The 16,611-nt window shown below is 39.6% G+C and overlaps 1 protein-coding gene and 1 long non-coding RNA gene across 2 annotated transcripts; one reads left to right on the top strand and one right to left on the bottom strand.

Moving 5' to 3' along the window:
• The first annotated feature begins 299 nt into the window (after window positions 1–299).
• Window positions 300–1,323, top strand: LOC105219166 (succinate dehydrogenase cytochrome b560 subunit, mitochondrial). Its single transcript, XM_011195136.3, has 2 exons — window positions 300–453; window positions 508–1,323. Coding segments are annotated over exons 1-2 (525 nt in total). The 5' UTR covers window positions 300–451; the 3' UTR covers window positions 1,031–1,323.
• A 14,012-nt stretch (window positions 1,324–15,335) lies between these two features.
• Window positions 15,336–15,768, bottom strand: LOC128924131 (uncharacterized). Its single transcript, XR_008472815.1, has 2 exons — window positions 15,570–15,768; window positions 15,336–15,513 (listed from the first exon to the last, which is right to left on the bottom strand). It is a non-coding gene; the product is annotated as an uncharacterized LOC128924131 (long non-coding RNA).
• Window positions 15,769–16,611: the final 843 nt, after the last annotated feature.

Raw genomic sequence — 16,611 nt, 5'->3', positions numbered from 1 at the left:
GGAATTTACGGCACTGGTTATGTTGCACTAGTAACTACCATCTTAACAACTATTGGCTTAGCATCTTTGTAAACAATAAAACAAAATGTAATTATATTCATTAAACAAAGTTAGTTTCCTTGTAATCGTATTTAGTTGTTAATTTTCCAGTGTCACAAGTTATGTATACATATACAATCGAATACAGGGTATGCCGTTAGTGTGTTATTCGCTGATTATGACTATAGCTTTTTTACTCCTGTTTTTTAAAGTTCGTTCTATTATTTTAAATGAAACGTTTCCTTATCCTGACATAAATGGTGTCTCGTTTGTGTATAGTAAGCTTTTTAATCACTGTGAATGGTTAGTCTGTTGATAACAAGAAGCACAAAAAACTTTGACAGCAAAATCAAAGTGGACATACATACACATACATATATACGCTAGGAAAAGTTGGGGCAAAGTAGCAAAAATGTAAGTGCTGCGGCAAAAAGTTTATATTAATAATAGATGTATTTACCAATATAGGTATGCCATAACACGTTCACTTATTCGATCACCTGCCCTACGCCAGGGAATTCAAAGGATGCAAGTCGCTGCACCAGCTCGTCAAGTGTCTCTAAAAGTCGTACCAGCAGCAGAGGCCATTCAAACGGAAACATTTGATGAGAAAAATCAACGTCTAGGACGTGAATTGTCCCCACATTTGACCATCTATAAGCCACAGTTAACATCTATGTTATCAATCACTCATCGAGGCACAGGTTTTGCTTTGACTGGGTATGCGTGGGCTTTAGGCTTAGGTGCATTGATGTCTTCCCACGACATCTCCCACTATGTTACTATTATCGAGGGATTGCACTTGGGTCCTGCGACATTAGTTGCACTTAAGTTTGTTTTAGCATTTCCACTAGCGTTTCACTCTTGCTGCGGTGTCCGTCATTTGTTGTGGGATACAGGCCGTTTTCTGAAAATTACTGAAGTTTATTTAACTGGTTACGTAACACTTGGCATTAGCTTCGTGCTGTCAACTATTTTAGCTTGTTTGTAAACATCCTATTGAAGAAAAATTCATGCAATTGGAATGCTTATTTCGGTTTTTATTACGGTGCTGCGAGTTTACTTAAAGGAACCAAAATTATTTGTATGAAAACAAAAAAAAAAAAAATAGAAGTGATAATTTACGTGAAATAAATGTACATACATACGACACATACAAAAATTGTCTTGATATCAAAATTCGCCATGTATTAGTTACGCAATTTGATTGCTTAGAATTTGAAGTTGGTAAAGTGATGTAGTAATGCATAAAATAAAAAATATATAAGAAGATTTAACGATGAACACACTTGCATATATTCTAGAATATACATAAAAGTTTATTTATCTATACCCACTTAAAAAATATATCATCGCTGCGATCATAGGTTGTTGTTGTCTCCCTCACCGTTGTGATGCGCTTGGATTGAATAAGAATACGTTACTCCGATGTTTGTTCTATCAGTTTCATTTGTGCAAATTTCTTAATTTGTTTCTGGGAGATTGATTACCTGTCGGTCTTATCTATTTGTAATCTCCTATAGATAGTTCAGACACTTTGAGGCAGTACTTATCTCTTTTAGGAATGATCAGTCAACTATAAATTTTCATCATTATGAATAGGAACTGTTTCTAAAGTATGGTAGAAATCTGTATACAATTGTATACTTATCATATGTCAATACGAGAAGTATCTTAACAAAATTAGATGAGAATGTAATTCAGTAATAAGATTCCTTATCCTTATCAAATTTTATACAGTTGAACTTTCCTAACTCGAATCACGATAATCCATAAAAGTACTTCGACATTTACAATTATTACATACAATTTTCCAAAATTTTGAAAATAATGATTTATATACAGTTTTATTTATTTACATCGCATATGTGCATAAGTTAGAAATGTATTCTGTAATTATATGTGGTGCAGTTAGCTAGTGTTTGGCTCTTAACATCTGCATACCATGCCTTTTTTACTTTATTTATGCAATCCATAATTGTAATATCATATAATTTTGTTCGCCTCCATACGTTATAGGGACTCCTTCAAAATTCTGCTTCGTTAGTAAACTTTTAAATTTTGTATTATGCTCTGTTTAAAAAGTTCGATATATGGAAGGAAATTTGTATGAAATTTTAGTTCTAAACGCTATTGCCAATACAAAAGTTCGAGCTCTTCGAGTCAACTATATTTTCTATTTAAATATATGAGAAATCTTTTTTGTTAATTATATGATCACCGTTCGATTAGTATGTTGTCATTCCATACTAAACAAAAGATTTTTCTGAATATTTCACAGCACTTCTTTCCCATTTTCATCCGCAACCGATCCTTTTTTAATTGTTACTTATACGCCATGTTATACTGGTGATTACATATACATGTATTTCTCACTTTATTAATGATGGGTGTTATAAACGATGCTCAAATTTTTATTATACACTCGCAACAACATCACAACAACATCACCGCCATCCAAGAAGTGCGATGGACGGGACAAGGACGGAAGAAGGTGGGTCCTTGTGACATCTACTACAGCGGCCATATAAAGGAGCGCAAATTTGGTGTTGGATTTGTGGTGGGAGAGAGACTCCGTCGCAGAGTCCTGGCATTCACCCCGGTGGATGAACGTCTAGCCACAATCCGCATCAAAGCGAGGTTCTTCAACATATCGCTGATTTGCGCCCACGCCCCAACGGAAGAGAAGGACGATGTGACCAAAGATGCTTTCTATGAGCGCCTAGAACGTACCTATGAGCGCTGCCCCCGCCACGATGTAAAAGTCGTGCTTGGCGATTTTAACGCCAGGGTGGGTAAAGAAGGTGTCTTTGGCACAACAGTCGGAAAATTCAGCCTCCATGACGAAACATCGCCAAACGGCCTGAGGCTGATCGACTTCGCTGGGGCCCGAAATATGGTCGTCTGTAGTACCAGATTCCAGCATAAGAAAATACATCAAGCTACTTGGCTGTCTCCTGATCGAAACACGCGGAACCAAACCGATCACGTTGTGATAGACGGAAGACATGTCTCCTGTGTTTTAGACGTGCGTACGCTCCGAGGACCAAATATAGACTCGGACCATTATCTGGTCGCAGCGAAGATACGCACCCGCCTCTGTGCAGCAAAGAATGCCCGTCAACAAACAAAAGGAAGGTTCGACGTCGAAAAGCTGCAATCGCAACAGACAGCCACGAAATACTCTACTCGACTTGCACTCCTGCTCTCTGAGAGCACTCATCAGCATCTCGGTATAAGGGAACTGTGGAACGGCATCTCAAACTCACTGCGTACCGCTGCAGCCGAAACAATTGGTTTTTCGGCAACGACAAAAAACAAGCTGGTACGATGATGAGTGCCGTCTCGCAGCGGAGAGAAAACAGACTGCCTACCTCGCAACGTTGCAAACGACCACAACACGTGCGGGATGGGATAGATACCGAGAGCTGAAGAGGGAAGCGAGACGCATCTGCAGACAAAAAAAGAAAGAGGCCGAAATGCGTGAGTACGAAGAGCTTGAGAAGCTGGCAGACAGAGGTAATGCTCGAAAATTTTACGAAAAAATGAAGCGACTTAATGAAGGTTTCAAGACCGGAGCATCCTCATGTAGAGACCAAGATGGTAATCTGGTAACCGATGTCCAGGGTATACTGGGATTATGGAGGGAACACTTCTCCGACCTGCTGAATGGCAGTGAAAGTACAACACCAGGAGATGGCGAACCCGATTCCCCAATCGATGACGATGGAATAGATATTCCATTACCCGACCATGAAGAAATTCGAATAGCAATTACCCGCCTGAAGAACAACAAAGCAGCAGGGGCCGATAGATTACCGGCTGAGCTATTCAAATACGGCGGCGAAGAACTGATAAGGTGCATGAATCGGCTTCTTTGTAGAATATGGTCGGAAGAAAGCATGCCCGACGATTGGAATCTCAGTGTGCTCTGCCCAATCCATAAAAAGGGAGACCCCACAAACTGTGCCAATTACCGTGGGATAAGCCTCCTAAATATCGCCTATAAGGTTCTATCGAGCCTACTGTGTGAAAGACTTAAGCCCACCGTCAACAAACTGATTGGACCTTATCAGTGTGGCTTTAGACCTGGAAAATCGACAACTGACCAGATATTCACCATGCGCCAAATTTTGGAGAAGACCCGTGAAAAGAGGATCGACACACACCACCTTTTTGTCGATTTTAAAGCTGCTTTCGACAGCACGAAAAGGAGCTGCCTTTACGCCGCGATGTCTGAATTTGGTATCCCCGCAAAACTAATACGGCTGTGTAAATTGACGCTGAGCAACACCAAAAGCTCCGTCATGATTGGGAAGGACCTCTCCGAGCCATTCGATACCAAACGAGGTTTCAGACAAGGTGACTCACTATCGTGCGACTTCTTCAATCTATTGCTGGAAAAAATTATAAGAGCTGCAGAGCTAAACTGAGAAGGTACAATCTTCTACAAGAGTGTACAGCTCCTGGCGTACGCCGATGATATTGATATCATCGGAAGCAACAACCGCTCCGTTTGTTCTGCTTTTTCCCGCATGGATAAGGAGGCGAAGCGAATGGGTCTGGAGGTGAATTAGGACAAGACGAAATATCTCCTGTCATCAAACAAACAGTCGGCGCATTCGCGTCTTGGCTCCCACGTCACTGTTGACAGTCATAACTTCGAGGTCGTAGATAATTTCGTATACCTGGGAACCAACATCAACAACACGAACAATGTCAGCCTCGAAATCCAGCGCAGAATAACTCTTGCCAACAGGTGCTACTTTGGACTGAGTAGGCAATTGAACAGTAAAGTCCTCTCTCGACGAACCAAAATCAAGCTCTACAAGTCGCTTATCATTCCCGTCCTGCTCTACGGTGCAGAAGCTTGGACGATGTCAACATCAGATGAGACGACACTAGGAGTTTTCGAGAGGAAAATTTTGCGCAAGATTTATGGTCCTCAGAACATTGGCAACGGCGAATACCGCAGACGATGGAACGATGAGCTGTACGAGTTATACGACGACATTGACATAGTTCAGCGAATAAAAAGACAGCGGCTACGCTGGCTAGGTCATGTTGTCCGAATGGACGAAAACACTCCAGCACTGAAAGTGTTCGATGCAGTACCCGCCGGAGGAAGCCGAGGAAGGGGAAGGCCTCCATTCCGTTGGAGGGACCAGGTGGAGAGCGACCTGGTTAAACTTGGGATCTCCAACTGGCGCCGAACTGCGAAGGAGAGAGAGAGGTGGCGCACTATCGTCGATTCGGCTATAACCGGCTAAACGGTTGCAACGCCAATCACATACATACATATACGCCATGTTATACTGGTGATTACATATACATGTATTTCTCACTTTATTAATGATGGGTGTTATAAACGATGCTCAAATTTTTATTATACACTCGCAACAAAGTTGCTAGCAACTAAATTGCTAAAGAGAGTATTATAGTTTTGTTCACATAACGGTTGTTTGTAACACCCAAAACTAAACGAGTTAGATATAGGGTTATATATACCAAAGACCAAAGTGATCAGGGTGAAGAGTGGAGTTCAAATCCGGATGTCTGTCTGTCCGTCCGTCTGTGCAAGCTGTAACTTGAGTAAAAATTAAGATATCTTGATGAAACTTGGAACACTTGTTTCTTGGCACCATAGGAAGGTTGCTTTCGAAGATTAAAATCGGACCACTGCCACGCCCACAAAATGGCGAAAACCGAAAACACATAAAGTTCCATAACTAAGCCATAAATAAAGCTATGGAATTAAGGATTGTTCTAGGAAGGGGCATATTTGGATGTAATTTTTTTGGGAAAGTGGAGATTTGTACATATCTCGTAAACTATTAAAGCTATATCAACGAAATTCTCAGGAGTCGTTTTTTTTCAGGCATTTCCTTATATATTCCAAAAATGGATGGATGGATACGATGATGGATATCGGATTATAACCACGCCCACCTCCCATACAAAGGTTATGTTGAAAACTACTAAAAATGCTTTCATTCAGTAAGAAAAATCACAAGAAACCTTAAATTTCATTATAAAGAAGGTACAGAAGGGCACCACCCAAATTGGTATATATAATTTTAAGTGAGTGTGGCTCCGCCCACTTATGGGTCAAAAACCATATCTCCGAAACTACTCGAAACTCGTTGTCTCAAAAAATCGTTGCTGATGCTGCAAATACTCGTTAAAACACAACTAACTACTTCCATATATAAATGTATCTACTTGTATAAGTGTGAACTTTGTACCTCCATGGATGGCTTACAAAATGTAACACTATTCCGCGGGCATATGTTATAATCGAGTGGGGTAGTGAGTAAAGCGATGTGGGGGATATGGTTGAAAAAAATTGCAAAGTTACATTTCTGTATGAGTACATGTAGTTTATGTATGTAGATAATATATAATAAAATTCCGACATGAATTGCACATGTGTATGCAGCCGCTACTTACTTTGTCGCTTCCACCAATTCTGATGGTGCGGTTGGTGTTGCTGCCATTTCGTTTGGTTGTCAGTTAGTTCGCGCTGAGTGGCTGTCGGTTAGTTTCTGATTGCATGTATGCTGGATGGTGTGTGTTTGTGTATGATTTTGGGTAACTTGTTTTCGTTGATGGCATCGTCACTGTGTTGGCAGTAGTGATGGGTCGATGGTGTCTGGACATGACCTCAATTGAAGTTGTTCATGTCATTCAACGTGTTTGTTGTTTTTTTCTTTTACCATTTTGTACGAAAATATCATTCTATGTAAGTTTTCGCAGCTGGGCCTCTTTAAGCACGAGTTTGTGGCTGTGTGTGTATGCACCAATCATATGTAAGCACCATATGCATGTCCTACTAAATGTAGCTGCTAACTCTAAATGTAGCTGCTAACTCTAAATGTGGGTGCACATTTGTTTGCAAAGACACATACTATCAAACACACACAGTTTTGTATTTATCCATGTAGGTGTGCGCATTCACCAACACACTTGGGCTTATGCTCATACATTTTTAAGTTAGCGCATCCAGCTCGTGTCACTATTATCGACATGTTACTAACATAAATTATAAAATCAAATGTAGAAAAAGAGTTTCTCATAATACTCGTACGGCCTTCTATGTTATGTAACTGTAAAAAAATAAACTTTTAAAAATTATACAATATTGCAACACGTTTTTGCTTGCTGTGCGAGAACAAGTAAAATTTCCGTTACAGTTTTCAAAACACCAATGACAGATAGTATAAAAATAGGTAAACTTCAAATGAAAACACTGATATCTAATCAATACCTACAAATGGGAGAGTGATTTTGAATATATTCATATATAGAGGAACCGTCAATGGATTACCGGCTGAACTAGGTAAGCGAGGCATAAAAAGTTTCGACAAAACGTCATTATTATTGTTGTTGTAACAGTTACTCAAGCCCGCCTGAACTGATTGTCATCAAAGACATCTAACGGGAGGCTCCGGAAACGAGCTGTTGGGATCGGACCATAGGGAAAGGGATGTTAGATGAGCAGGATTAAGAGGACATGCAAAGAGGTAGTTAGTGTCATGCGGGGACTCTTTTCATGCAGGACATACATATATTACATAGAGACGGCCTGCTTCCAGTAGGTGACTGGTGAATTTTTTGGATAGCATTACGTTACGCTCCTTAACAGGTACCATAAGGTGCTCGACCGGAGACATCAAGAGGCAACCTGTCGCTGTCCGGAGAGCGGTGTTTTGACAAGTCTGAAGCTTATTAACCGTCGGAACTTTAATTCCATCGACTGAAATGTTCAGGTCTAGACTGTACTCCTTCGTCTCACTCGTGAATAGGGTCGTTGTGGATTTGGTAGGGGAGAGTGGTAGGTTCCTAGCAGTGAAGAAGCGAGAAAGGTTGACAAAGCACAAAGCACAAAGCGTCGTCATTTCTTATGGTTAGATGAATACATGTCTGCCTACGGATATTTGGGTTAAAGAATGACAAGTCCACAGTTTCAGAACTTACCACTAAATCAGTCCAATTTGATATTTAGATTTTATTTCAAATTGATATTACTGAAATACTTAGGTTTGGGCGTCAACATTTGGTAGAAGATTCCACGCTTCTCGAAGGCGTTTGTTACTAAACAATGTTTCAGACAAAATCGAAGCCATTCAAGCATTTGAAGTCCAATACAAAACAATATATATACATGACTGCATATATGTACATATGTGTAGTAAATATAATAATATGCAGCTGTTTGCCGAGGGCACTTGAAGTTTACCAGCTTATAGGAACATCGCTTCTTATGTATCTAAGCAAAACTATGTACTCTTGGATTTAAAAACTCATATGCTTGCACATACATAACAGCCATCTGCTGCAGCTGTCTGCCTCAGTTGTTGTTGGAGTGTGTAATTTTTAGAGTAACGAAAGAATTCCACTTATTTTTCTTGTTTCATTTTTGTTGTAAAAAAGATAATACTTACAAGTAAGCAAGGTTATCAACATTACGATGATGCCTTGTATCCCTGTAGTTTATTGTTGTATATTCTTCATATGCGTTGTAAAATTTTTGAATATTGCCAATTTCGACAAGAAGCATGTGATAAACGTGTTAGACGTTGTAATGATGTGTCTTGTCGATTTTTTTATTTACTTATTACGTTCAACTGCATACAAGGTGTGTTCAAAAAATAACGTCAAAAATACTGTAACGATGCCCTAGCCTCCGTATTCACCAAACATTTCTCATGGTTTTTTCGTATTTCTAAAACTAAACAGAACTTTAAAGGGCATCTATGACATTTAATGTGCATCGCTGAAAGAGCTTAAGGCTGCCCCAAAACTCGAGTTTGACAAATGTTTCGAAGATTGGAAGAAGTGCACAATATAAATTCAGAGTATTTTAAAGCCAACAACATTATTGTGGTTGGCGTAATGTGGGAGAATTAATTAATTTTTTTTTTCAAATAAAAAATTCCCGTTATTTTTTGAACACACTTCTGCTGTATCAATATTTTGTATGTAATAATATCATGAAGAATATTTATGAATATGTGTATTTTCTTGTAAGATTCAGACCGTTTCATTTAGTACTACATTTAATTTTGTACCAACAAAGTAAAAAGGCAAGCTCATTTTCGGACATCTGAAATACACTTATAACTTATCGATATTAAAGTCAGGGGAAATAGTTCAATGGTTGCCAACCGACTTTAATGGAATATAAATATCGTATACACTAAATAGCGCGGGAATGGATGGATCCTCACGGAGAGTAAAAAAGGTTAGTTTTTCACTTTTTCGATATTCGAATGACAGCCGAATGAAACGATTCTTCTCCACATGATTCAAGCATCTCACGACTTCCGGTTTTAGACCAAGTATCCTCTGGGTAGCTAACAAACATCCGTTTAAAGGCGAGCTAAAGTGAGAAGGCGAACCCGCTCCCGCGGTTGTGCGTAGGGAGTAACGATGTACCAATTAAAAATCGACGAAAGCCTCGGATGAGACACCCCCCTTTTGATGACGACCCCTGCAAACGTTTTAAGGATAAGGATTTAAGGGCATGCACCTGGAATGTCCGGACCCTTAATTGGGAAGGTGCCTCTGCCCAGCTGGTTGATGTCCTCATACGACTAAAGGCTGACATCACCGCCATCCAAGAAGTGCGATGGGCGGGACAAGGACGGAAGAAGGTGGGTCCTTGTGACATCTACTACAGCGTTGTAGTTGGCGTTGGTGTTGGATTTGTGGTGGGAGAGACTCCGTCGCCGAGTCCTGGCATTCACCCCGGTGGATGAACGTCTAGCCACAATCCGCATAAAAGCGAGGTTCTTCAACATATCGCTTATTTGCGCCCACGCCCCAACGGAAGAGAAGGACGATGTGACCAAAGATGCTTTCTATGAGCGCCTAGAACGTACCTACGAGCGCTAACCCCCGCCACGATGTCAAAATCGTGCTTGGCGATTTTAACGCCAGGGTGGGTAAAGAAGGTGTCTTTGGCACAACAGTCGGAAAATTCAGCCTCCATGACGAAACAACTCCAAACGGCCTGAGGCTGATCGACTTCGCTGGGGCCCGAAATATGGTCGTCTGTAGTACCAGATTCCAGCATAAGAAGATACACCAAGCTACTTGGCTGCCTCCTGATCGAAACACGCGTAACCAAATCAATCACGTTGTGATAGACGGAAGACATGTCTTCAGTGTTTTAGACGTGCGTACGCTCCGAGGACCAAATAGAGACTCGGACCATTATCTGGTTACAGCGAAGATACGCACCCGCCTTTGTGCAGCAAAGAACGCCCGTCAACAAACACAAGGAAGGTTAGACGTCGAAAAGCTGCAATCGCAACAGACAGCCACGAAATAGAGTCCGAAATGCGTGAGTACGAAGAGCTTGAGAAGCTGGCAGACAGAGGTAATGCTCGAAAATTTTACGAAAAAATGAAGCGACTTAATGAAGGTTTCAAGACCGGAGCATCCTCATGTAGAGACCAAGATGGTAATCTGGTAACCGATGTCCAGGGTATACTGGGATTATGGAGGGAACACTTCTCCGACCTGCTGAATGGCAGTGAAAGTACAACACCAGGAGATGGCGAACCCGATTCCCCAATCGATGACGATGGAATAGATATTCCATTACCCGACCATGAAGAAATTCGAATAGCAATTACCCGCCTGAAGAACAACAAAGCAGCAGGGGCCGATAGATTACCGGCTGAGCTATTCAAATACGGCGGCGAAGAACTGATAAGGTGCATGAATCGGCTTCTTTGTATATAGAATATGGTCGGAAGAAAGCATGCCCGACGATTGGAATCTCAGTGTGCTCTGTCCAATCCATAAAAAGGGAGACCCCACAAACTGTGCCAATTACCGTGGGATAAGCCTCCTAAATATCGCCTATAAGGTTCTATCGAGCCTACTGTGTGAAAGACTTAAGCCCACCGTCAACAAACTGATTGGACCTTATCAGTGTGGCTTTAGACCTGGAAAATCCACAACTGACCAGATATTCACCATGCGCCAACTCTTGGAGAAGACCCGTGAAAAGAGGATCGACACACACCACCTTTTTGTCGATTTTAAAGCTGCTTTCGACAGCACGAAAAGGAGCTGCCTTTACGCCGCGATGTCTGAATTTGGTATCCCCGCAAAACTAATACGGCTGTGTAAATTGACGTTGAGCAACACCAAAAGCTCCGTCATGATTGGGAAGGACCTCTCCGAGCCATTCGATACCAAACGAGGTTTCAGACAAGGTGACTCACTATCGTGCGACTTCTTTAACCTGATGCTGGAAAAAATTATAAGAGCTGCAGAGCTAAACCGAGAAGGTACAATCTTCTACAAGAGTGTACAGCTCCTGGCGTACGCCGATGATATTGATATCATCGGAAGCAACAACCGCGCCGTTTGTTCTGCTTTTTCCCGCATGGATAAGGAGGCGAAGCGAATGGGTCTGGAGGTGAATGAGGACAAGACGAAATATCTCCTGTCATCAAACAAACAGTCGGCGCATTCGCGTCTTGGCTCCCACGTCACTGTTGACAGTCATAACTTCGAGGTCGTAGATAATTTCGTATACCTAGGAACCAGCATCAACAACACGAACAATGTCAGCCTCGAAATCCAGCGCAGAATAACTCTTGCCAACAGGTGCTACTTTGAACTGAGTAGGCAATTGAACAGTAAAGTCCTCTCTCGACGAACCAAAATCAAACTCAACAAGTCGCTTATCACTCCCTTAGTCATCACATCTCTGGCCCACATAATATTCTTTACCTTCCAGCGCAGAATAACTCTTGCCAACAGGTGCTACTTTGGACTGAGTAGGCAATTGAACAGTAAAGTCCTCTCTCGACGAACCAAAATCAAACTCAACAAGTCGCTTATCACTCCCTTAGTCATCACATCTCTGGCCCACATAATATTCTTTACCTTCTTCGCACCAGGCTCTTCTTGTGAAGAGCTGTCTCTTCGTCTCTGTTGTTTAGCAGTGAACCCATAATTTTTCAAAGTAAGTAAAGAAATCCAATTCGCAAGGTGTTATTTACGCTATTAAAATGTGAGTCATATACCATATACTCCTGCTCCTGCTCACATATTAACAAAGTTATAAAGACGATAGTCTAAAAAAGAGATAGTATGTTATTGAAAATGTTTTTTATTATAACAAAGAAGCTAAGCAAGAAGATATACGTTTTTAAATAACTGCATTTCTCCTTAAAGCGGCAATAAATATTTTTTATTTGATAAGTACCGGATCTGCTTCTCTTAAAAGATATGCAGGAAGATGCTTTACAATGTTTGTACTTACGTAAAATCTTAGGCTCATATTGTACAAATACATAGCTCTGTGTGCTTATTCTCTTCTGTTTGGCAATGAAGCATCGTAAAAATTTCAATTATCCTAAATGATTAACTTCATTTATTACCAGTACTTGGCATTGTCTGTTGGCTGCTGAAAGCTGCCGCACGCTGCTGCTGCTATCCTTCTTGACAGTTTATGACTTGATTCTATTATTTATTGCCAAAGCACGCGTACGCGTTCATGTAGACATTCCTGCCTTTGTATATATAATATATTTATGTATGTGTCTGTCTATGTATGTACGCCTACGTATTCACTTGAGCTACTGCTGCTTATGGCAGTAGCCCAAAATTTCTACAACGGCAATTTCAATTATAATTATGTGCAAATCATAAAATTGTTAGATAAAAGTTACTTTACAAGCGGCTCATCAGCCACTACGTACCGTTATCCGTCTGCTGTTTGTAAGCCAAAGGAATAGCAGTATGCTTAGTGGTATATTTTGGTGGGCTGGAGTTAATACTTAATATGTTAGTCGGTATGCTTGTATGGTCATAGGCCACGAACAAAGGCAGTAAGCCGGCGTAAATGTTGTATGTGTGTGTGCGTAGATATTCAAGTTGGGAAATTATTAATAAATGAAGCGGAAATTTTTTTTCGGCGTCTGTGCCAGCGGTACTCTATGTGGGCAAGCGCTCAATTAGCTGATCTTATATGTGATTCTCCGCTAATATATATTAATGTTAGTACTTATGGGTGTGCGTCTGTGCGGATAACCACTAATGCTTTCACATGTTTTCTGTTCAATATTCGACGCTTTGGATTTTTAAATTTTTAGTATGAAATATTTTTTGTGTTAATGGCATTTTAATTTTATTTTGTTCATCTTATTTAGTCTGGTTGCCATTAATTTATTAAAGTTAATGTGTGTGTAAGTACATTTAAGAAGCAAATAATGAAAATTTAAAGGTTTGTGGGGTAGGACCATAATGAAACGAAATGAGAAATTGTTTTAAATAACACACTAAGGCCTAAGGCAATGTAAACATGTGAAGAATGCCTAAATTGGTATGCGCAGCTAAGATGTACATATGCGGTCAAAGTATCTTTGTTCAGATTTTACCACCATGGGTTCAAAACTCTCTTCTAGAACTTCTTTTGATCTTTAGTTAACTGGGCTTTGCCGTTTTTAGAGTAATTTTTCGATGAGATTCCGGAGAATTTCTGTAATTTGGCATTATATTGGTGGATTTTTTAAGTGGTTGACACATTATGAATTCCACAAAACGGCAGTCATCATTTCTTAGGTCGAGAGGACAATATTTGCAGTGAAGTTCTCTGTTTCGGCTGCTCTTTGATCTCTCTTGTGTATCGGCGGATCCATGTTTCGTCAACGGCCATAAAACGCCACAAGAACTTCTTCAGACTGGGCTTAGACAAAGTGAAACACTGTTGGAAAGGCTTATTGTAAACACATGTGCATTTATCTAACCGCTGGATTTCCCTTACGCAATATGTCATGTATGACCCATGCGTTTTTTTGAGATTACTATTTTCTCCAATACTATTACTGCCAATGCGAGATCGTGAACTACGTTTTCCGCATTGAGGCTGCTTTCGGGAGTCTGGGGTGTGAACCAATTAAAACTGTTCGTAACCACGATGAAATTTAATAATCCAATTTCTGAAAATTAACATCATCCACTTTTTGTCAAATAATGACCAGAACATGCTTTAATTATTAATTAATTAATTTTTATAGGGTTTAATAAGTTCAACTATCTTCTTTAGTCGTCCATATATTATGCACTTTCATTCTTCAGTAATATGTACATATGTATAAATTATTGTAGAAATTGTGTTAACAAAGTTGTTTAGAGGCAATATTTTTTTATTTTATGCGCCCGTCACACATTTAATGGCTGCAACGTCATGAAATATGCAACAATGGTCGAGAGTCGATATTGTGGCAGAAATTGTATGTTTTTTTGTATTACTTGTGCTACGTTTTCACGCTTTAAACGTGCTTGGTTGTTTGTGTTTTTATCCCATCAGTTATGTTTTTTTATTTTCGTAGCGAACACCATATACCACATACCGAGGTACGAGCGGTGGCCATGCCTCGGACATGCCATCAACAATCACATCCCACAGAAGCCATAAACTTCCAATGAACAATTGCCCACAGAGTCCACTATTCTGAAGAGTACTAAAAAATACAGTCTTCTTCGTTACCACATTAAAATTAAATATTAAACTTAACAACACCCAAATATGGTTGGATAAGGGTTTTTTCCATTTTTCTCAGTTTTGCTTTGTTTACACTAAATGACGGCTATTGTATGCACATCACGGAAAATTTTTTGCATAAATATTCGATTTGGGTACATATAGTCCTGTAGAAAATAAATGAATGGGTAAAATACTGGTTGTTTTATTATTTTTGAAATAAAATGTTTTCCCCAAATTTTAGGTCTATCCTGTGATTAGAAACGCAGTATCAAACAGACTATCCTTATTCAATTTGTTTCTTTTTATTCCAAAAACTAAACTATACTTTTACTTTTAAATTTTTTACCACCTAGATATCTAAAATACTCTAACTGTGTGTTGTAAATCTGTACTCACTTTCACATCTTTAATTCATGAAAATCACACAATAATTACTGTTCAGGAGTCTTTTTTTTGACAACGATACGTTATTTTTTTCGCCATCATTTCAATTTGCCACCTTGGCAACGTCTGTGAACACAAGCAATTATCACATAAAGACTTCACACAGAAGCCTCGACAGCCGGCAGCCGACAGCAGAGAAGCTAGCAAACATGCAACTGAACGCGACAATGCCGCGACCGTTGCTTTTAATCAAAATTTTACGCTTCTTTGCGTGTTGTTATCGACACATTAACCACCTGACTGGTTGGCAGGTCTACTGTCTGCCTGTGCGTTGTGCTGTGGTGCATAAGATTAACTACTCGTGTGCTCGTATGTCTGAACTACGTGTAAAACATAAATGCAATGATTGTTAAAGATATCGATATTCAAACGAATGTAATTGCTTTAATGTGATAAAACATTATAATTTCAATACTGGTATTCAACTGATAATTAGCAATTTAACAGGAACGTCGATGCCGCAATGCTAGAAATGTGTCTCATCGGTAACCCCACAGCATACCCTCAAGTGATCCCTGTAAAAAACACACTATATATTGAGCTATATATTGTGTTAACGATTTTGATGAACCTATGGCTCAGCTCTTCTTTGTTTGGGACCCGGAAAGCTAATGCTATATATTCACTATCGAAAGATGCTGTTTGTTAATAGCTGTATATCATGATAAGAGTAACCAAGGATTGGTAATTTTAGACTATAGAGTTAAATACTTCTAGAGTTTCTAAATAAATTTTCCAGCTGTAAAGTAAGATGACAGTTTTTATGCAGGACGATAATGTTTTTTCAATTACGTACTGAGTCAGATGGATGTCAGATGACAGCTGTCAAAACAAATTGAGATAGTGGTTGTCAAATGTCATTCGTTTGACAGATGGTAGCTGCCCAATTGATTTCAAATGGCAACTTTCGAACGGATGCCAAATGTATGCCAGATAGCAACTGTTAAAAGGTTATCGAACAAATTTCATTCAGAGAATTTATGGAAAATTCTACGTGTTGAAATCCGACCGGAAACATTTTCACGGCGGAAATAGACTTGAACTGACTTCAAAAAAATTGTATTTCATAGATTTGTTGACATACATATACAATATAGCTCCAATCAATAGACAATAATAACCGGCATAGCCTTTGCGAATTAATACACAGAACTATTTTTTTATTTCAGAATATCCGGGATATATAGCAAACAAAAGGAGTACTTTCCGCGTATTAATAAGCGCTTTCAGTTTGCTTTAGTGTTTGTTTGTCGTTTGCCCTTTAAATATGCAGCTTAATGTGTGTCTGTTTGCCATTTAAGCTGATTGTCCGTTCAAATTCTATACATCTAATACCCTAACCCATGGCATAATTATGCATGAATTAGTTGGCCAATTTAGTTAGGTTTAAGCGAAGTCAGTATATACATATATACAAACTCCTTTGTAGGAATACCGCTATGGCTGTGCTTATCTCTACCACAACTTGTTGCATAAATTAAGGCGCACTCACCCCGTAATTCCACAGTGCTTTGTACTCAAGCACAAACGTACTTTGTACATACATGTATACATATTAGCATGTGTACATTTGCGAATAATGTGATGCCGTCCGTATTCATATTTAGCGTTAA

The sequence above is a fragment of the Zeugodacus cucurbitae genome, chromosome 2 (genome assembly GCF_028554725.1).
Source record: "Zeugodacus cucurbitae isolate PBARC_wt_2022May chromosome 2, idZeuCucr1.2, whole genome shotgun sequence".
NCBI classification, from domain to species: Eukaryota; Metazoa; Arthropoda; class Insecta; order Diptera; family Tephritidae; genus Zeugodacus; species Zeugodacus cucurbitae.
The sequence above is the reverse complement of the archived record's forward strand: the minus strand, read 5'-3'. Positions and strand labels throughout refer to the sequence as shown.